This window comes from Gopherus evgoodei, unplaced genomic scaffold (assembly GCF_007399415.2).
Source record: "Gopherus evgoodei ecotype Sinaloan lineage unplaced genomic scaffold, rGopEvg1_v1.p scaffold_195_arrow_ctg1, whole genome shotgun sequence".
Taxonomy (NCBI): Eukaryota; Metazoa; Chordata; order Testudines; family Testudinidae; genus Gopherus; species Gopherus evgoodei.
The window spans coordinates 17676-40836 of NW_022059858.1; the positions used below are offsets into that span (position 1 = coordinate 17676).

A 23161-nucleotide genomic window follows, 5' to 3' on the forward strand; every position below is an offset into this window, starting at 1 on the left:
CATTGTCTTCCTTATGTTTGACATTCTCCTCCTGCCTCTTGGTAGACATGACCCATCCTTGGTGTCTCCTGTTCTCTCTGGGCACCAAGTTACAGCTTGACCATTGCAGTTCCTGCCTCTCACTCTGTCTGTCTGTCTTTCTTCACCCTGTTGGCTCTAGGTCTTTTTGTCAGGTTCCAGCAGAGCTAACCACTTCCTTTTTAACCCTTCAGAGTCTTTTGATCTCAGCCCTAGCCTTAGGAAGAGTAAAACATCCTAACATGGATGGTGCCAGCCAAGTTGGTTCTTCCCCCAGTTGATGACCCAGGCCTTGTTGTCTTAACCCTCTGAAGTGGGTACCTCAGAGGCTGAATTACCCTTCATGGGTTTGTTAACAGCACACTTTACAACCTCCTTTGCCTTAACATTACACAGTCATAGAATCACAGCATCAGAAGAGACTTCAGAAGGTCATCTAGTCCACCCACCCCCCTGCTCAAAACAGGACCAATCCCCAGACAGATTTTTGCCCCAGATCCCTGAATGTCCCCCTCAAGGGTTGAACTCACAACTGTGGGTTTAGCAAGCTCATGATCAGACCACTGAGCAATCTCCCCCAAGTCAGCTACCAATATAGAACTAAAAAGGGAAACCAAATTATACATCATATTGTTAGGCAATATATATGACATTTTCCGACACCTCCCAAGTTGAGACACTTCAATGGGGCTCAATGATCAGAAAAAAACAACTGTATTTATGAGAACAAAGAAATGTTACTCCTGGTCAAGAATTTCCTCACAGCTTCCTTGACTTCTTTGTTCCTCAGACTGTATATGATTGGGTTGAATGTTGGAATAATGACCGTGTACAACAGGGCGAGGGCTCGATCGGTGTCCACAGAGACATTGGAACTGGGCCTCATGTAGGTGATAAAGGCACTGCAGTAGAATAAGATGACTGTGATTAGGTGTGAGGAGCAAGCGGAGAAAGCTTTGTGTCTCCCCTCATCTGAGTGCATCTTCAGAATGGTGCAGATGATGCTTGCATAGGAGGTGATGATTAAGATTAAGGGGACTATTGTGAACACCATAGTGAGAAAGGAAAGAATGGCATTGATGAGCGATGTGTCTGTGCTCACCAGCCTAAGCACTGGGAGGACGTCGCAGAAGAAGTGGTTGATTTTATTCAGCCCATGGAAGGGTAACATGAATATGGTTGCCGTTTGCTCACATGCCACCAACTTGCCCACGATCCACACCATAGCTGCCAAGCTTAGGGTGACCTTTCTGCTCATGATGAGTGAGTAACGCATGGGGTTGCATATGGCAATGTACCTGTCATAGGACATAACAGTCAGCAGGCCACACTCTGTGCTGCCAAAGAAAAGGTAGAAGTACATCTGGACTGCACAGCCCAGGAACGAGATAGCCTGCTTTTCTGACAGGAGGTTGGTCAAGGTCTTAGGGACGACCACTGAAGTGTAGCAGATCTCCAAGACTGACAAGTTCCTGAGGAAGAAATACATGGGGGTGTGGAGGGCCAGGTCAGCAACCGTGACAGCGATGATGAGGCCATTTCCTATCAGTGTGAAGAGGTAGATGAGGAAGATGAGGACAAAAAGAAGGGGCTGCAGATGCTGGAGGTCTGAGAAGCCCAGAAAGATAAACTCTGTCACTGCTGTTAGGTTTTCTTCCATAGCTCGGTCCTGTTGAGACCACATAGGTATTTAGATCCCTCTCAGGGGTTTGCATGGTATCTCATAATAGATAGAAAGATAGATTAGATAGAATAACAGTTACACAATCAGCTTCACCCTGTCCCCTTTCTCATCTCTCTATGTTCACACAGCTCATGTGTTCTATCCCTTGGATCTTACTCATCTCTAGTTGGCGATTCTGACACCCTGTCCCACACTCACCTCAGGAAGGGACATTGGTAGCTGCTGTGTCCACTCCAGAGGAGGAGTTGGGCCACACCTGAGCGGCACTGCGACCCCGTGCACTTGGTCACAATGCCTGGCTGGGTACAGCCCAGCAGGACAGGCACTGCAGGAGTCACCACTGCAGAGTGAGCCATGGACACACACAAAAAGTCATGAACAGATGGGAAAATCACTGTGTCTGTGACTTCTTTCCCATTGTGACAGACATGCAGCCCTATGAATGATTATTAAATAGCACCACCACATGTGTTCCCACTTCCCTACCTCACACAGTGCCATCCCATTAATGAGAATGAGATACTAGAGTGTTGAGAGAATAAACACTAGACAAACCAACAACGAACAGCCCAGACACATGGCTGGTCTTGTCTAACCTTACACTTCACTGCCAGCAAATGTGGTTAGATTTACCTCTCACGTTACTGGAACACAGCTGGACCAATTTCTGTTCTTCTTGACAGATAAGATTCTCCAGTGTGTCTGTGGGACTCTCAAATCTGGGTGAGATGAGAGAGAATCCTGTAGATGAATATATTTTAAGTATCATTGAAAATGACATTGCAAATAGATAGAGTCAATAGGCAGATAGATGAATCATTCATTACTATTAGTTACCTTGATAGAAAGACATTATGCATAATACCTTTGAAAAGAGAACAAAATTAAGAACAATTCTGTAGATTAGATACATAAGAGTAAATTAGATTGAGTGATTAGATGAGAGAAAGAGAGAGAGAGTGAAAGAGATTGTCTATTTTTCCTTCAATTCTGGAGATAATTTAGGTGTTGATGGCTCCATAAAATGAACTTGGGGTCATAATAGTAAAGAAGGAAAATGCCTCAGACTGTCCCACAAATACCTTACTCTGAGCAGTCAAATCTTCCCACTTCTGAGCAGTTCCATCATTTCTGAAACTGACTTATCTTGACCGAGAAGCTTCTCTGCTAGTGAATCTCAGACATCAATCCTTTCTGTACTGTTCAGTGACTACTGGGATAAAATCCCCAGGGTTCTACTGACTATGAGTGCCTGGGAGAATTAGTAATTGTATTCTGTTTGTAAACACTTTGATCAATGAAATCAACTCAGCAATAAACTACCATTAAATTCAGAGATGGTCCAATCCAAATTGCAATGTCAACTGTACTTGTTGATCAACATCAGGAATATTGGTTTACTCTCAGTTCTCCAAGCATTTACAGTAGACATATTCTTCATCATGATTAAGATGTGTTTGTTGCAATAAGGGTCTGAGACCTTAGAGCCTAGACGATTTATATAAGCTTCTCAGGAATAGGCTCCTGAAGGACATGTAACAAGGATGTATAAATTGTATCTACAAATGTCAAGAACAAATATAACTGATAGGTAGGCCAAAAGCTTTTAGCACTAATTGCCAGTGATCTCAACAGCATAGATCTTGGCAGAACTGGTGTGAGGTCTGTCTAGTCTTTAAGGAGATATGGTGTTCACTTCATCATGATCTCAACATCCAACTGGGAACAAATTGCCCCCATTCCCCCCCCGCCCCCGTTGGCACTCTCAGGATGGAGCTGAGAACTCACTGGACCCTGGGTAGTTATTAACTCCCCTCTTATCCCTAGAGTGACTTCTTAAAGACAGAGTTGAGGCACACTGGTCAAGAGTGTGTGTTTCCATGCTGTGATAGATCTACAGAAAGCCAAGGACAGCATCCTCCAGGGATGACAGGTCTTCCCACCATTAATTTCTAAATCTCCAGTTCAGATCTATCCCCTGGCAGACGTGACTCCAATTTGTTACCACATGATGGCTGCCTGTTGTCTCATGTGAAATGTATACAGCGGTTCTCAGACCAGCTCCCAGCGGACAAGTATCCATGTCTAAAATGTATTCACCAGCAGCCTTGGAAATAATTTGCAAACTTCTTGTTAAGTTCATCTCAGCAGCCAAGGGCTAGTGCTGAAATTCACTCCAGTGTCATTCCCATTGGGGGTAACTTTCAGTGTGAACTGGACAATCATCTCCCTTACACTCCTTTGAAAATCCAGGCCTAAACCTACAAAGGCCTTGAGTGGTGCACAGGCCTTGAGTGTATTTGACATGGAAGTATCATGGACATTGAACTAGCCTGGGACACATGGATGCAGGCTCCCCAAGGCAGGGCTGAAGCAGGTTAGTGGGACAGTGTGCTGGAACTGTCAGTACTTCAGCCATAGCCTGAGCTGTTTGATGAGTCACTGGAGGAACTCTGTCCTCCTGTGCAGAGTTGCATTATTGCCTTGTTGTATAAAGTTTTTCTTCACCTTCCTCTGAGACATCAGATCTTTGAAATTGACAAAGTTATGACACTGATGGCAACAGTCTCAACCTTTAGAGACAATCTTTTCTTGACCGTGATTTTCGCCAATCATGATTATTAAGAAGAAGTGTTATATAAAGGTCATCTATCCAACCCCCTGCTCAAAGCAGGGCTAATCCCCTGTCGATTTTTACCCAGTTCCTGAATGATCCCCTCAAGGATTGAATCACAACCCTGGTTTAGTAGCCAATGCTCAAAACCACTGAGCTATCCTCCCCCAATTTATAAATTGTGTGTGAATAACATAGTAAGGATACTTCTCCAATGACCTGAGAGAAAGTCTGTTCCAAGAGATTGACTGTTTATAGTAGGTAGCTGAGTATCAGCTTTTCTGGATTCATTCCTAGCTCTGGGAGAGGAGTGGATGTAGCAATTAAAGTGTGTTGGGTGGTGGCTTGGGGGCAGATGGGAGTCAAGATTTTTAGAGAACTGGGCCATCAGGGAGCTGGTTCTGAGTATGTATGTATTTCATAATCTCTCTCTTCCTTTCTGTGGAGGCCACTGTCTTCTTAATTGACAAGCTCTTCAGAGAAGGGACCAAATTTTCAATTATACCCTTAGTATGGCAGATCAATAGATTCCCTGTCCTGTTTGGATCATCTGAGCATGGATATCACTTTCTACACGTTTGTAGACTTGGATTTTCAAAGGATCCTAGTGGATTTAGGCTCCAAATGCCATTCAAATCAATAGGAGTTGGGTGACTGACAGTCTCAGCCTTTAATATTTTAGCCATATCATCAAAGTCTACAAAAATGACCGAATGACCATAGACTGGTGGACAGAGTCTGTGACTGGTTTCATTCCCCTGAAGAAAGTCTCAGTTTTCAACAGACTGGGAAGGACTAAAGAAAGAGATTCTTTTTTTCTGGGACATGATTCCTTTAAAACATGAAGGCGAAGACTCACAGTCATCCAACTCCTATTGATTTGAATGGCATTTGAGAGCTTCCTCAGTTAGAATTTTGTGAAATTCCAAGTAGGCTGTCAATGTAGTTATGGAATACACATCTTGTACACCTTGACAAATTTCTTCACACCCATCCCTCAAACTTTTCACACTCTAGATGTCAAAATTGGTTCTTGCCCCTCACTGCTGGTTGGTCAGGAGCCAGTGCTAAGAGACTTGTTTGGGGAAGTGCTAAGGGGGGCATAATGTAGGTCCTGCACCCAATGAGCATCTGCTCTGGGGCACAGACAGGAATTTTGGTGGTAGTTCCTCCTCTCCCCTTGACCAATCAGCACTGAAATACAGAAATCACAGTTGTCAATATCTCCTGAAACCACGCTTCCCAGGGTATGCATTTTGAGTGTTTGGTTTTATCTCCAGTCCCCATGACACCTCCTGCATCCTACCCACACTCCCATCTGTCTATCGGTCTCAATCTAGGGCTCCATGCATGTCCCAAGGGAGCATGAGCCAATTGGTGGGGCCTTGTGGTCAGTGGGACCCTCAAACCCCAGACTCAACCGACAAGGTATCTAGGTCAGAATCCTGACCTCTAGTCAGTCAAGTGTTGACAACTTTTGCATCTTCAATCTATTTTGAAAATCACCACCTGAATAGTTAGAGTCAATAGGTAAATAGATGAGTCATTTATTTCAATGACAAGTGCCAGAGATGTAGCCATGTTAGTCTGGATCTGTAAAAAGCAACAAAGAGTTCTGTGGCATTTTATAGATTAACAGACATATTGGAGCATAAGCTTTCGTGGGTGAAAACTCACTTTGTTAGATGCATGTAAATATTCACCCATGAAAGCTTATGCTCCAATACGTCTGTTAGTCTATAAAGTGCCACAGGACTCTTTGTCGCATATTTTGATGAGTTAGCTTGAGAGAGATAATGATGCACAGTCCATTTCACCATGATTGCACCATCGCAATGGCACAATATGTGTACCCGATAATCACTCCTACATGACTGTCACTTATTTCATAGTCTTTACTATTTATTATTCATATTTCAGGATCAACCAGGATCCCCAGTAATAGACCAAGACATCATGGGCTAGATTCACAAAGGGACATAGATGTTCCAGTGCTGATCATTGAAGCAGCTGACTTTTAGTACCTAGAAATTCACAGGGATTCACAAAGCCTCAGTTTATCCACCCAACTCCCTATACAATGAAAGGGGAAAGGTAGGCACCTAAAAACGGGATTGACAAAAGCCAGCATGCTCAGGGGTTTCTTATCTAGGCTAGCCAATGGGAGATTCCAGGGAGGTGCCTATCTGTCAGCTGTGAACACTTTCTTGGGGTAAGGTATCAAAGGTGTTTTTTGCAAGAGGGCTAGGGACTGAGAAGGATGCCTCATTCATCACTCTTAGCTCAGCCATTTGGGTACTCAACTAGGAGGTGAAAGATCCAGCTTCAATTTCCCCCTCTGCCTTAGGAGAAAAGGGATTTGAACAGGGAATTACCACTTCTTAGGAGAGTACTATAACTTAGAAGAGTACTATAACTATTACTCTTCTTTAATTTCCCCTTCTTTTCCTCTCACAAAACCCATTCAGAAGTTAATATGCTTCCTTGAGAAGTTCATGCTTCTTTTCAAGGCTGCCCTCAGGGAATCTTTCATCTGCTGGTTCCTCATGCTGAAGATGAAGGGGCTCATGAGAGGGGTCACCACTGTGTTGAGCAGGGCCACCAGCTTGTTGAGCGAGATTTCGCTGGCCGAAGGCCGGACATACATGAAGATGCAGCTGCCATAGCCCATGGTGATGATGATGAAGTGGGAGGAGCAGGTGGAGAAAGCCTTGTTGCGTCCTGAGTGGGATGTTATCCTGAAGATGGTGGCAACAATACAAGTGTAGGACACCACCGTCAGGATCAAGGAGCCCATCAGGATGGCGGAGGAGGTCATGAAACTCAGCAGCTCCACAAAGCTCGTGTCCACACAGGACAGCTTGACCAAGGCCAAGCTGTCACAGAAGAAGTGGTCAATATGGTTGACATTGCAGAAGGGCAGGGTGATGACCAGGATGGTGGGGATGATGGTGGCCAGGAACCACGTTGCCCATGACCCCACCACGAGCTGGAAGCAGAGCTGAGCATTCATGACCATGGTGTAGCGCAGTGGGTTGCAGATGGCCACATAGCGATCATAGGACATAACGGCCAGAAGAACAAACTCACTGCAGCCCAAAAGGAAGTAGAAGTAGCACTGAGTGATACAAGCCAGGTAGGAGATGGACCTGTCACCTGTCAGAAAGCTGGCAATCACCTTGGGTAGGACAGAAGATGTAATAAGGATCTCCAAACAGGAGAGGTTCCAGAGGAAGAAGTGCATGGGGCTGTGGAGGTGACGGTCTAAGAGGATGATGCCGATGATCATGATATTGCCAGACAAGATCAGCAAGTAAGAGGCCAAGAAGCCAACAGCAATGAGGCATTCCAGATGGCGGGGGTAGAGGAAGCCAATGAGGATGAATTCGGTCACGGTCGTTTGGTTCCGCATGGCTACATTGGATCTATCTGTGAGGAGTAGAGGGAGGATGGAGGGAATATAGAATAATGTGTCCGATGAACAGGAGAAAAGAAAAGTAGAAAAACTGAAGAGTAGAGAAGAAGAAAGAAAAGATCAGAAGAGAACATAAAAGGAAAAAGAAGAGAGATAAGGAGGAAAAATGATAAACTGTAGAGGAAGAAAGCAAGGGTGAAATAAGAAAAGTGAAGACGACAAAAGAACAATACATCAAATAAAAAATTATCTTGTGGGCAAAGGATGGGATGGGAAGAACAAGAAGTCAATGTGAGCAGGGAAGGAGAGACAATGAGAAGAGGAAACAAATGGCAAACAGAAGAGGAAAGAAAAATGGAGAATAGAAAAGCTCAGAAAATAAAGAAGAGCAGAACTGGGTGGAATTGTTTTCCCTGGGCAAATTTTTTACTTTTTTGGGGTGTGGGGGAGAGAGGGGAAGAAAAAAGAAAAGTTTTCATCTGAAAACTCTTCAAAATTTCTGGTTTTTATTTTCTTAATGAAAAGTCAAAAATTGTCCACAGAAAGCAGACACTTACCACAAAGGTTTTAGTTTAATTGAAAATGCATTAATTTTTTTTGTCAAAAAACAGTTTTGATAGAAATATTTGGACTAGCCTTAAAAATAAGGAAAGAAAAAAAAAGTAATAGGAGTGAGTGAGTGAGATTCTGTGGCTTGCGTTGTGCAGGAGGTCAGATTAGATGACCATAATGGTCCCTTCTGACCTTAAGTCTATGAGTCTAAAAGAAAGGAGAAGTAAAATTAAAATAAAGGAACAGAGAAAAGCAATAAAGGAAAGGAGAGGGTGAAAATGAAAGGAGAGAAATGAAGAAAGAGAATAAAAAGGAAAGGAGAAAAATATAGGAAACAAAAAAAAGGCAGGAAAGAAAAAAACAAAAAAGAAGAAAAAAGATGAGTGAAAGAAAAGAAAGGAGAGAAAGGAAAAAGGGAAAATGAAAATAAAAGAAAAACTTTATCAAAACAGAGATAAAAGATATTTTAAAAAGGAAAGAGAAGAGGGAAAAGAAAAACAAGAGAAGGAAATAAATAAACAGAAAGGGGGGCAGAACAGCTACTCACGTTAGTCTAGGTCTGTGATGTTAGGAAGATACCAGAAGGCCAAGCCAGCTACACACAGATTGAGTCCTGTGCCTCAGTTATCACCAACTACTGTAAAACAAATTCTTGTAGAGTAATTTTTTAAATTCTAGTCCCTGTTCTTTTGGATTAAATAATAAAGTAGTTTATTCTGAACTTCTTCAGAGACTGAAAAGTAGTAATCATTCTGGTTTTTCCCTTCATGTCAAGCCGTGAGAAGCCCTCAAACAGCACCTGCAACATCAGGATCCTTTAACTTGTCCAGCGGGTATTGTCGCATCTAAGCGAATTCTACTTTCATATGTTGACTCTAGTTCTTCTGGTCTCACAATCTACTTGCCATTCTCTGTGAAGTAGGTCTGCCTCAACTGGGTGAGGCTGATTAGTTTTAATGATCACAGGTACCCTAGGGGATCCACTCACTGGAGAATCCCAGAGCCACTTTTTGAGATGTACATAGAAAGATAAAAAATCAGGACACTTTCCAGGAAATTTTAACTAGGTTACCATCTGTGAACCCAACTACTGGTATCTTTTGGAATGTTTTAACCTTTTCCCATATGTCATTGACTCACTTGTGATGGCAGAGACCTTTAAGGTGCAATTTCATTCATTTCATGTGCCTCCTACCATATAATTATTGTATTTCTTACACTTCTTTGGTACGCAGCATAGTCCAGTGGGTTATGCACTGGTCTGGGAAACAGGAGATGTTCACTTCTAATTATTTGTATTCTATTTGCTCAGGGCAGCTCCTTTAGCGCTAAGACCCAGATCCAGAAAAGCATTTAGGTGCCTAACTACTGCTGTGACAATTGAGCCCATCATTTTTGCCTGTTTGGGAATTAACTATGGAAAGTTCACTAATAAAAGTTATAAACAGGTTAAGTCTCAACCATTGCCTCAAATGAAATGGGATTGGAGGAACTTTAACAATAATAGCTCCAGCCCATCTCAACTAATTTCTTCACTTTCCCTTCAAAGGACAGTTATTATCATCTTTGATGCCATCAAAGAGACTGACAGATGAGAGTGCTTGTTTTTTTTCCCTTCTAGAACTTTCTTCAGCTAAAGGGACAGGGAGTGAGGGATGTTGTTAATGTGAAAACCTTATTTAATACCTTACCTTTCAAATGCTTTAACTGTGCTTTCTTCTTTTCTTTATCTTTAATAAAAGGTTAAAAGGATTTTAATGGTGTGTTTGCCATGGGATTAAGCAGGCTGAGGCCTGTGTGTGTCAAACCCTGAACCTTGTTTAACATTGTTTGATGTTGGACAGTGACAGGGTTATGGTAACACCTTTGACTTTTTGGGCCCACGTATTCCATCTTAATTAACACAAGACTACTACTTTAGACACCTAAGTTCAAAATTTAGGCAGCACTGGGATCCTCAAAGCCTCCACTTAGCTGTTGCCTAACCCTGTAAGTACCTTCATTCACTCAATGCCTAAAGTTTTGCTGCAAAAGTCCCCTAAGTGCTTATGTTTCTGCTTCTAGGCATGCACACTGCTGCCTCACTTGAGGTGCCTCATTGCCTCTCAAGTCTTGAGTCTCAGTCAGATCCTCAAACCAGGTGAACATAGGCATTGCTGCACTTCTTTCTCCTGTGGAACTTGATCTAGTAGGTTGGTTCTGAGCATGCCGAAATCCACACAAAACAGTGGCAGGAGGAAGGAGGATTTCCCTCATAACTAGGCTAGGAGGGATTCAATTTTTATTGGTGAATATTAATAAAAGTTGATTTCACCATCGATAAAACTGACAGAGAGACAAAGTAAGAATAATGCTACCTGAGAACTTATTACAGTTTGATTTAAGGATATTTACTTTGTATATTTTCACATGTGATGTTGACAATGTGTATTATAACATTTTGTAAAGCTTTAACTTTTTGAAAGTCAGCATCTACTGTCATTAAATAATTATTGTATGATCCCCTCCACCATAATTTCCTGCAACTGTGAAAATTTTAAAAGATAAACATTGTGGTGATGGGGGGAACTTAAAACTCCTGATTTTGCAAAACTCTGAAATCCTAAATCAATAAAAATTGGAGGGAGCTTAAAAATAAACATTAATAATATTGCTCAAAATTACTTTCATTTAAGAAATCAATTCTGCCAACTCGACTCATAACTTGTAACCCAGGGGTAACACCACACATGAGGGATGAGGGATCCTGTGTTCCTAACTTCTTATTTCTGGTTTTCACTGGGTGGCCAAGGCCCAGATCCACAAACAGACTAAGGCATTGCAATGTGTGGCAACACCTAATTTTAAGACATCAAGACAGCCAGTGAAATCCACAAGTCCTAATTTAGGCACCCAGGCTCCCTAGACAATGAATGGGAAGAGACAGGCACCTATGAATGGGATCCACAAAAGCCATCATACTAGGCAGGGAGATACTTAAATTAGCCAAAGCCTGATGCCAATGAGAGGGATGTGTATTAAGCCTGCCCTTCTCAGGGAGTTCAACTCCTAAATCTGGGCTAGAGGTTGGCACCTAGCTTTGTTTGGGATTTTAAACTGTGAATCCTCTCCTGGAGTTAGGTACCGATGTCATTTTTTGCAAGACATTCCCGGGGGAGAAGAAGCAATGCTTTATAGCTTTTAGCCCACTTGTTAGGACTGATAGGGAAAATTGACCCCTCACCCCAGTATCCTATCAAAGATATACTACCTATAAATGCTCCATCAGTGTAGGCCTTAACATTAACAACTGCAGAACTGAACTCCCAGGAGGCAGTTTCGTAATATACAAACCATGATCATGCTGCTAGCAAAGGAAATAACTCAAAGAAAGGCTCCTAATAACCAGCTCATCACTGCCCTAGAATAACTCATTAATAAGCTTGCGTTAGCATAAAACTAATTTGATATCAGTATAAAAACCATCTGGCCGGAATTGGGAACTGGACACCAGACACTGAATCGTAGAGGGCCATGCGAAGCTTGTCAGCCTGACCGCAAGTAGGGGTAACTGAACTGTCAGGGTCTCCTGACAATCACGTAAACATCCATAAGGAAGTAAAAAGATAAGGCTTGCAATTTTACATGTGTTATGTCATATAAGGACAATATTAATTGTGCTTTTGCAATATATGCCATGTGATAGCCAAATAAGGTTGTGATTTATGTGTAAGCAAGATATGATAATTTGCGGTTTTAAGCTTTATAAGCGCTGGCGAAAATCAGTACGGGAGAGCGGCTTAACCCTTGCTAGGGAATACGCTGACTCTCCATGTGTGCACACATGTATTAATGATATATCAATAAAAGGAGCCTCCGGCTGTCTGATCAAATTGACAAGGTGATGGTCTTTTCCCCAACAGGACACTCACCTGGGATGTTAGAGACCCGGAGAGGGAATCTGAACCAGGGCATCTCATATCCCAGGTGAGCACCCTAACAATTGAGCTAAAGGTCCCCTGCTCTCCCATGTGTGGAGTTAGGCTATTTCAGAGCACTCCTACTGGATCAGATCCTGCAGGTGAGATAGGCTAAGAATTGCCACTGTGAATGACAATGAATAATCATTGGGCCAGGGACAAGATCATGAGAATGACTCTAAAGCCTAGTGTTTTGAGCATTCACCTAGGATGTAGAAGAGCTAAGTTCATGTCTCTGTTTCTTACTTATGCATAGTGGAGCAGCTTCAACATCAAAGACTGAGAGAGAGCCCTACACCAGACCATACCATAATCCAATGATTAGGGCTCTCTTTTGTAGTGTGGAAGACCCAACTTCACAGATCTTCTCCACATGAGGTACGGGGGGAACTGTTGAGTTTTCTATAGCACATTGTGGCCAACACACTTGGGACGGGTCAAACCTTTATTTGAACCAAAAGTATTTCTTGAGGTTAACAGCCACTGTTAAAGCAGTCGATAGTAACAGATAGGCAGAAAAAGGTTAGGACCAGTTACCTCTCTGAGGAAGCTGAATCAGGAACTCTGGGTGGAGAATTGGTTCTGGGTCATGGGAGGGGAAATCTCAGAGAACAGAGCCCAAGAGCATTTGTGAGGTGGAGGGTTGTGAGAGGGGAGGAAGGGGATTAGGAACTGGGGGTTTTGTTTGTGGGTCTGAGCTGTGTGAGGCAGAGGGAAGGAGACAGCCGGGGACTAGAGTAAGAACATTCAGAGGGTGGAGGATGCAGCAGAGGTTGGAGTCAAAGGGCCTGAATCTCCTCTCCCTGAAACCAGACATACGCCACTGTAACACCATGGACTTACCTTGAGATGAGTGACTGGGAAATCAGCCCTATTGACTCCAGTGGAGTTACTCCTGATTTACACCAGGATGAGTGAGAGGGAAATCAGTTGATTACAGTGAAGTATTTCTAACTTTTTTTACCGTTGGTATATTTGGGTGCTGATTTATTGTGCACAGCTAGAAATCATACCGGGGCTCAGATCCTCACACCGGGGACTCCAAAGCTCAGTAGAGTTTAGTCCACCTGCTTGCCCTCTGGGGAAATAAAGTGATAGCGTTATCAACCACAGTGTTTAGTTCTCAGTTAGGCATCAGCCTTTGAAGTGGTTGGAGTCACGCCAAACAGATTGCACTGTGAATGTGCATGGCGAAAGGAGGATCTGGTTGAAAGCTGTTTCTGACTCGTAGCCCCATAGCTGCTGAAAGGAGAATGTTCTCGCCAAGAAACCTAGGCTGGAGAACTTCTTATCAGAGGAATACCATCTCCTTTTATGACTGCCTGGCTCAGTCTTACTTCTATTTCCTGCTGGGCATTTAAGAAAATGTCATGTTGGCCATGATGTCCTGCGATCAATGTGTGGCCATATGTTACCCACTGAACTATAGCACCATCATGAATAGAAAGGTCTGCGTCTGGTTGGTGATGGGATCATGGATGCGGGGATTCTTCTGCATCTTGGTCCTTACCATGATCAAACTTGAATTGCTCTGCTGTGGCCCCAACGTCATCAACCATTTCTTTTGCTACCATTCCCACTTGTTATACTTCGCCTGTGTCATCCGGCTGGTGGAATTCATCGACTTCATCATCTCGCTGTCTGTGTTACTAGGCTCCCTGCTGTTGCTGGTCATCTCCTACATGTATATTATCTGCACCATCATCCGTATACCATCTACCAAGGGCAGGGGGAAAGCTTTCTCCACCTGTGCATCTCATTTCACTGTGGTTACCCTCGGCTATAGCACCTCCATCTTCATCTATATTAGGCCCTCGCAAGTCCCCTCTTTGTTGGCTTGTCCCCTGTCTGGTACTGAGAGAAAACCAGATGTGGTTTTGTCCAGTATCACGGACTAGGGAGGCATTCAAGGTCACACTGGTGGATGGGCCACAGCTTTCCCAGAAGTACCAGAATGTCCGGTATTATGGGAATGCATCAGTGGCCAACCTAGTTGAGGGCAGAGTTGGGCAACATTTATCCAAGCCATTGTCAGATTGTTTAACGCAGCTAAAAACATAGCACCATCTGTCAATGGGAGGGAAATGATTGAGATACACCCAGAAAATCATGGCAGGTTATCCGCACCATATGCTGGAGAGGAAAGTGAACCCCCTCAAGGTCCCTGCCAATCAGACCAAGGGGAAAATTCCTTCCTGACCACCACATGATGATCAGTTAGACCCTGACCATGTTGGCAAGAACCAGCCAGCCAAACACCCAAGAGAGAGAGATAATGTCTCAGTGCCACCTCAGAGACCTGGCACATCCCACCTAATGTTCCATCTCCAGCTAGGGCCGCCCTGATGCTTCAGAGATTGAAAAAAAACCAACTCCCAGAATACACTGGGTGGGGGGGGAGAATCCCTTCCTGATAAGACATATGCTGCAAGTGAGATCCAGGGTTGCTGAGCCCTGCCCTCCACCATCACAAGCAGTCCCGTCATACAATCTCACTCAGACATGTGTCCAGCTCTCTCTTAAAACGAATTTGGTCACTTGCGCCCCCAGAACTTCTATTTGGAGGCTGCTCCAGAACCTCGCCCCACTGGTGGATAGAAACCTCCCTGTAATTTCTAGCCAGTCTCTCCATCACTCACACGACCAAATGTACATGTAAGCCAGGCTGACACAGTCTGGCTCTTTGTCCCTCTTTAATGGTTAGGCCACATATGGTGGTTTATAAGACAGTGGGCCCAGTCGCCAGCTGGTGGCAATGGATATACAGCTCCATTGGAAGCAGTAGCTCAGATCCACAGATGTTGCAAATTGCTTTACATCCACCAAAGCCACTGGAATTACACGGATGTATTGAGGATCTACCCCAAATGTCTTCTCTCCCCTACCCCAGTCTTACACCAGTCTGACTCCTCATGTTCCAGTGAAGCCACTCTTGATTTATACACGCAAGCAAAACAACTCCAATCATTGTTTTCAGTGGCCATGGAACGGGTGCTAGTGGCCAAGCAGTGTAATGGGTATTGTTTTCACACAGAATGAAAGTCTGATTCCTTTTGCGCACACTATTTACACCCATTTAACTCAACAACTGGACCAGATTTTGTACTGGTGAAAATCACTCCAGCAGCAGTGATATCAGCGGAGTTAATCTGGATTTGCATTGGTGCAACTGAGATCAGAATCAGACCCCGTTGTGTGCAAGCTGTTTGGTCATGGAAATAACCTACATTAATGAACAAATACTACATAAGCAAACTTTTATTAGATAAAGACAGAAAATTAATTCTTGGTGAATTACCTTCACCTAGTCAGTCAACTCAGGGCAGCTTTCATCTCCTTGTTCCTCATGCTGTAGATAATTGGATTCATGATTGGTGGCAATACAGAATACAGAACAGCCGTCACAAGATACAGAGCAGATGGGGAGCTGGAGGTGGGTTTCAGGTAGGCAAAGACACCAGTGCAAACAAACAAGGAGACCACAGTGAGATGAGGAAGGCAGGTGGAGAAGGCTTTATACCGGCCCTGCTCAGAGGGGATTCTGAGCACTGATTTGAAGATCTGAACATACGACACAATGATAAAAATAAAGCAGCCTAAGAATAAACATATACTAAAGGCAATAACCCCAGCTTCACTCATATATGAGTCAGAGCAGGTGAGCTTGAGTAGTTGGGGGATTTCACAGAAGAACTGATCCACCATGTTGCCTCCTCAGAAGGTCAATGCAAATGTGTTCCCGGTGTGTAGCACAGAGTGGAGAATCCCACTGATCCAAGCACCGGCTTTCATTTGGACATAAGCTCTGCTGTTCATCATTGCATCATAGTGCAGTGGTTGGCAGATGGCGACATATCGGTCATATGCCATGATGGTAAGAAGGGCAAAATCCTCTCCCAGTAAGAAGAGGGGGAAAACGACTTGGGCAACACATCCAGCATAGGATATGGACTTGGTGTTCATGATGGAGTTGGCCATGGATTTGGGGACAATGACTGAGATGGAGCCAAGGTCTACAATGGACAGATTCATTAGGAAGTAGTACATGGGGGTGTGAAGGTGGCTGTTGAGGGCTACAACCATGATGACAAGAAGATTCCCCACCAGGGATGCCAGATAAATCACTAGAAACACCACAAAGTGCAAAATCTGCAGCTCCCAAACTTCAGAGAATCCCAGGAGAAGGAACTCGGTCACGGTGGTTCGGTTGGACATTTTCTTTCTCAGGACATGTCTCAGGATGTCTGCGGAGGGAAGGACAAGACCAAGGGCCAGGATTAGATCAGTAAAATATCTTTCCATTTGTGAAATCCATCTTAATTTCCTTGAGTCAGACACTTTGCTTGTGAAGATTGGTGTAATATGGGAATGAGGATGCGGAAAACAGCCCCACTGACTTTAATGGAGTTACTCCTGATTTACACTGGGGTGAGAGAAAGTAGAATCAGCTTAATGGACTCCAATGCAGCACCACCGACTCCAATAGAGTTACTCCTAATTTACACCAGGGTGATGGAGAGAAGAAATAGGAGCAATTGCTATCGAGGTATTTGTATAACTCTGTCACCCAGAGGTGGGCGAACTCTGGATAACTGTGTTGCTATCCTTAGTTTACCAAGGGAAATTGGGGGTCTACCTGGCCAGATTCTGCTGTGAGGGGCATTGCTGCAAATGTGGGGTAATTTCTCTGCATGCCATGGAATTACTCCCACTTTATACTGCTCTAAACTGGAGCAGCATCTCACATGGAGGTGACCCAACCCAGTCATAATTACACGGTAAACTTGAGTTAGGAATACAGCCCAAGACCTCTGGTGCCCCGTCCCTGGTTCTAGCCAGATTTCCAAGCTCACTGTGAGAGGCAGACATTCCAGCTCCCCTCCTTCTTCTCTTACCACTCATCTAAACTCCCTCCCAGAGCTTGGAAGAGAACCCAGGAGTCCTGACTCCCAGTTCGCCCCCTGCACTAACCCAGTAAATCAACAGGCCAGGAGTTATGGCTCTACCCACTGGACTCAACTCGCTCCCAGAGCTGGGAACACAAGTGATAAGTCATGACTCCCAGTCCCCTCCTCTAACGACTGCATCAGCCTCTGTCCCAGTGACTCTCCATTGCCATCAGCAATGACTGCCAAGAGTGACAATGGAGAGTCATTGGGCTAACGAACGCTAGTGAGAATGATTCTCCAGCGTGGTACTTGGGGCATTCACCTGTTGTCTGGAAGAGTTCAAGTCCCTGCTCCAGTGATTATTTAATTATTTATACAATGAAGCAGCTTCAACAGAAGAGACTGAGACAGTCTCATTTCAGAACAGCCCATAGCCTAGAAGCTCAGGCACCCTCCTGTAAAGAGGGAATTCAAACCCCTTCTCATCATCAGTCAGAGGGAGGAATTGAACCTGAGTTTGTCCCAAGCCAGCATAGTGCCCTAACCGCTTAGCTTCAAGTTATGAGGGGTGCCTGCTCCAGAGTCCTTATGAGAGACAGAAATAGAACACCCCCCCCACCCCCTGTTCTGGTTCCGCCTGTCTGCAAACTGTACTGAAGATTTGAGGGCACCAAAAAGCAGTGGCCAAACTGTCTGGCATGCTCACCCAGCGCTGTGGCTTTGATCAGCTCTGGGAGGCTGGGAAGTGATGTCATTCCTCCTCTGGCTGCCGAGGTCACTGCGCTGCTCCCTGCTGCTCTGGCTCTTCTCCAGCCCCTCCCTGCCCCCGCTCAGACCTGCCCCACTCTGAGTTCTGCAGCAGGGCGGGACCTGCATGCACAGAAACCCGGCCCCAGCCACGCCCCCAGGGTGTGCCGGGGATGGTTGCCTCCTGCCCTCAAAGCCAGCCCCACTCTCCCACAGAGGCCAGCCCTCCTCCCCCATGGAGTCTACGTAGGGCCCCAGGATATCTAGGGACGGCTCTGTACCCGCCACCCTGCCTGCAACCAGCCCCCACTGCACCCTGTGCCCTGCCTCCAGCCAGCCCCACACCCCCTCTCTCCAGCCAGCCCCTGATGCACCTCCCCACCCTTCTTCCAGCCACCCCATACCCCCTACCTTGCCCACAGCCAGTCCCGCATCCCCTGTCTCCAGCAAACCCCTGCTGCACCCACCTGCCCTGCCCCCAGCCAGCCCCGCACCCCCTGCCCTGCCTCCAGCCCTGAACCCCCGTCTCCAGCCAACCTCTGCTGCACCCCCTGACCTCATAGCAGCCTGCCCCGCAACCTGTCTCCAGCCAATCCTTGCCACACTCCTCCCCTGCCTCCAGCCAGCCTCTCATCTCCTTGTCTCCAGCCAAACCCTGCCGCACACCTTTTGCCTGAAGCCAGCCAGCCCCACACCCTGTCAGGTTATTCATTTATTTTCATTAAATATGTAGGCTAAATAATAAAATAAATAAATTTTCAAGTCAAAGATGTATTAATTCTAATGAATAATGCCATATTATGCAGTGCTCATGTTTGAAAGTTTATAATCAATACTATGGGGGGAAGTTTCACCTAGGGCGCAAAGTATCCTTGCACTGGCCCTGGAGCCACAATGTTCACTGTTGGACAATATACCCACCACCTGTGCATCTGGGACAAAATGGGACAAAATGCAGGAGTTTCAGTCTGTTGGAACATATTTCTGGTAGAGGAGGTATCTAGGAAGCTGTGCAGAAGCTGTTCTGCAGGGGTGAGCATGGTGGGTTGAGGTAGATGGACACTCATTTGATTTTAAACTAGATAATCCCCTTTTGTGTGGCTTGTCCCCTGTCTGGTACTGAGAGAAAACCAGATGTGGTTTTGTCCAGTATCACGGACTAGGGAGGCATGCATGGTCACACTAGTGGATGGAGCCACAGCTTTCCCAGAAGTACCAGAATGTCCGGTACTCTGGGAATGCGTCAGTGGCCAACCTAGTTGAGCGCAGAGTTGGGCAACATTTTTCTAAGCCATTGGCAGATTGTTTAACTCAGCTAAAAACATAGCAGCATCTGTCACAAACAGGTTGAGGAAACCATTTCCCAATGACAAGTTACTTTGACCAGCTCTACTAACCTGAGCTGAGAGCAACACACACACCCCTGCCGATGCCATGCATCTTCCATCTCCAGAGTGCAGAGGGACTAGGAATGGGCATATCTGAGATGGTCCGGAAATAAACCTGCCCTTTCTCTCACTAGAGAGTCCCTCCCCTCTCAGGTCCCACTCCCACTGCTGTTCTGCAGAAGCTTGGAAGGCAACATCAGCCTCTGATTAATGCATGAATAAGGTCCCCTTAAGTTCTTAGGCCACTTGCACGTATGTGAGGGTCACCATCTAACCTAGGCTGGCACCCGGGGGATTCAACCAGAGACATCTAGGGCCCAAAGAACGAGCTTCTACAGCTTGAGCTGAACAGCCAAACTGCCTGACAGCCACTGGAACAGCCTCCTATCCTCTAGGTGGGGCACAGAGGGGCCTCATAACACACACTGCCCATGGGTGGGGTTTATACAGTGACACTGCACAGCTGCAGGGGTCAAGGGCTCCATCTGAGCTGAAGTCACCTCCCTCAGCCAGGAGGACAGTGCCTCACAGACAGTTGTACTAATGCAAAGCTATGGACTCTACTCGTGTATATTCTCTGTGTGGGCCCTTCTCCTCTCCCCTGTCCCTGCACATTCATAAAGTCACAGAGTCATAGAGTTCAAGGCCAGAAGGAACGACCAGATAATCCAGTCTGACCTGCTGTACTCCAACACCATCCGGCACCCACAGACCAAACCCAACAACTGAAATTAGACCAAAGTGTTGCAACCCTCAGGAAACTAGACAGTTCTGTGCCACCAGCAGAGAATAGGAGAGACTGAGATGCACCAGTGCCCGAGGCCCCCACAGTGGCAGAGAAATGATTGAGATACACGCAGAAAATCATGGCAAGTTATCCGCACCACATGTTGGAGAAGAAAGTGAACCCCACCAAGGTCCCTGCCAATCTGACACGGGGGAAAATGCCTTCCTGACCACCACATGATGATCAGTTAGACTCTGAGCATGTGGGGAAGAACCAGCCAGCCAAACACCCAAGAGAGAGATAATGGCTCAGTGCCACCTCAGAGCCCTAGCACATCCCACACAATGTTCCATCTCCAGCTAGGGCTGCCCTGATGCTACAGAGATTGAAAGAAAAAAAAAACTTGCAGAATACACTGCGAGGGGGAGTCCCTTCCTGACTCCTGCCAGTGGCCAAACGAAACCCTGATGCATGAACTTTTAGAAACATAAGACATATGCTGCAAGTGAGACCCAGGGTTGCTGAGCCCTGCCCTCCACCATCACAAGCAACCCCATCATACAATCCCACTCAGACATGTGTCCAGCTGTGTCTTAAAATGAATTCGGTCACTTGCCCTCCACCCCACCCAACTTATATTTGGAGGCTGCTCCAGAAACTTGCCCCACTGGTGGTTAGAAACCTCCCTGTAATTTCTAGCCAGTCTCTCCATCACTCATATTCCTAATGTACATGTAAGCCCCACTGACACAGCCTGGCTCCTTGTCCCCCTTTAATGGTTAGGCCATGAATGGTGGTTTATAAGACAGTGGGCCCAGATGACAGCTTGTGGCAATGGATATGCAGCTCCATTGGAAGCAGTAGCTCAGATCCACAGATGCTGCAAATTGCTTTACGTCCACCAAAGTCAATAGAACTACACTGATGTGCTGAGGATCTACCGCAAATATCATCTCAACTACCCCAGTCTTACACCAGTCTGACTCCTCATGTTCCAATGAAGCCACTCCTGATTTATACACACAATGAAGACAACTCCAATCATTGTTTTCACTGGCCATGGAACGGGTGCTAGTGGCCAAGCATTGTAACGGGTATTGTTTTCACACAAAATGAAAGTCTGATTTCTTCTGCACACACAATTTACACCCATATAACTCCACATCTGGACCAGTTTTTCTACTGGTGTAAATCACCCCAGCACCAGTGACATCAGGGGAGTTAATCTGGATTTGCATTGGTGCAACTGAGATCAGAATCAGACCTGATTATGTGCAAACTGTGTGGTCATGGAAACAACTGACATTAATGAGCAGATACTAAGTAAGCAAATTTTTATTAGAGAAAGACAGAAATGAATTCTTGGTGAATTACCTACACCCAGTCAGTCTCCTCAGGGTAGCTTTCATATCCTTGTTCCTCATGCTGTAGATAATTGGATTCATGATTGATGGGAATACAGAATACAGAACAGCCATCACAAGATCTAGAGCAGATGGTGAGCTGGAGGTGGGTTTCAGGTAGGCAAAGATAGAAATGCAAAGAAACAAGGAGACCACAGTGAGGTGAGGAAGGCAGGTGGAGAAGGCTTTATGCCAGCCCTGCTTGGAGGGGATTCTCAACACTGCTTTGAAGATCTTAACATATGACACAGTGATAAAAATAAAGCAGCCTAAGAATAAACATATATTAAAAGCAATAATGCTAACTTCAGTCAGATATGAGTCAGAGCAGGTGAGCTTGAGTAGCTGGGGGATTTCACAGAAGAACTGATCCACCGTGTTGCCTCCACAGAAGGTCAATGCAAACGTGTTCCCAATGTATAATACAGAGTAGAGAATTTAACCGATCCAGGCAGCAGCTGCCATTTGGACACAAGCTCTGCAGTTCATTATTTGCTCATAGTGCAGTGGTTGGCAGATGGCAACATATCGATCATACGCCATTATGGTAAGATGGGAAAAATCCGCTCCCACCAAGAAGAGGAGGAAAAAGACTTGGGCAACACATCCAGCATAGGAAATGGATTTGGTGTTCATGAAGGAGTTGGCCATGGATTTGGGGACAATGACAGATATGGAGCCAATATCTAGGATGGACAGTTTCATCAGGAAGAAGTACATGGGGGTGTGAAGGTGATGGTCTAATGTTATGGCCATGAAGATAAGAAGATTCCCCATTAGGGCTGCCAGGTAAATCACTAGAAACACCACGAAGTGCAAAATCTGCAGCTCCCGAACTTCAGAGAATCCCAGGAGAAGAATCTCGGTCACGGTGGTTTGGTTGGACATCAGGACATCGTGTGATGTCTGTGGAGGGAGGGGAAAGTTAAAGGGCCAGGATTAGATCAGTATAATAAATCTCCTTTTTAAAAAACACCTTAATTTCCTTGAGTTAGCCCTTTAGCTTATGAGGATTGGTGTAAAATGGGAATGAGGATGGAGAAAGCATCCCCATTGACTCCAAAGGAGTTCCTCCTGATTTACACAGGGGTGAGAGAAAATAGAATCTGCTCAATGGATTCCAGTGCAGTTACTCCTAATTTACACCAGGGTGATGGGAAGGAGAATTAGGAACAATTGCTTTTGAGGTATTTGTATACCTCTGTCACCCAGAGGTGGGCAAACTCTGGATGACGTTGTATAAATGTTACTAATCTCAATTTACTGAGAAGAATCAGGAGTTTGCCTGGTCAGATTCTGCTGTCAGAGGCACTGCTTCAAATATGGGGTAATTTCACTGCATGACATGGAATTACTCCCACTTTATACTGCTCTAAACTGGAGCAGCATCTTGCATGGAGGTGACTGAACCCTGCCACAATTACACAGTGAAATCGAGTCAGGAATACAGACAGTACCTCTGACATGCCATCCCCTTCTTCTAGCTGGGGTTTCATGCTTATTTTAAGAGACAGACGTTCCGGTTCCCTCCTGCTTCTCTAACTACTCCTTTAAACTCCCTCCCAGAGCTTGAAAGAGAAACCAGGAGTCCTGACTCCCAGTTCGCCCCTGAACTAACTCAGTAAATCCAACACCCCTCCCTGAGCTGGAAATACAGGCCAGGACTTCTGGCTCTACCTACTGGACTCAACTCCCTCCCAGAGCTGGGAACACAAGTGACGTGTCATGACTCCCAGTCCCTTCCTCTAACGACTGCATCAGACTG

At 45.3% G+C, this 23161-nt stretch overlaps 2 protein-coding genes and 1 pseudogene across 2 annotated transcripts; 1 reads left to right on the top strand and 2 right to left on the bottom strand.

The window, feature by feature from the left end:
• Window positions 1-736: 736 nt before the first annotated feature.
• LOC115640078 (olfactory receptor 10A7-like) lies at window positions 737-1884 on the bottom strand. Its single transcript, XM_030542941.1, has one exon. The coding sequence runs from the start codon at window positions 1700-1702 to the stop codon at window positions 737-739; it is 966 nt and encodes a 321-aa protein (XP_030398801.1). The 5' UTR covers window positions 1703-1884.
• A 1908-nt stretch (window positions 1885-3792) lies between these two features.
• On the top strand, window positions 3793-14140 carry LOC115640079 (annotated as a pseudogene).
• Window positions 6781-7767, bottom strand: LOC115640077 (olfactory receptor 6C76-like). Its single transcript, XM_030542940.1, has one exon. The coding sequence runs from the start codon at window positions 7726-7728 to the stop codon at window positions 6781-6783; it is 948 nt and encodes a 315-aa protein (XP_030398800.1). The 5' UTR covers window positions 7729-7767.
• Window positions 14141-23161: the final 9021 nt, after the last annotated feature.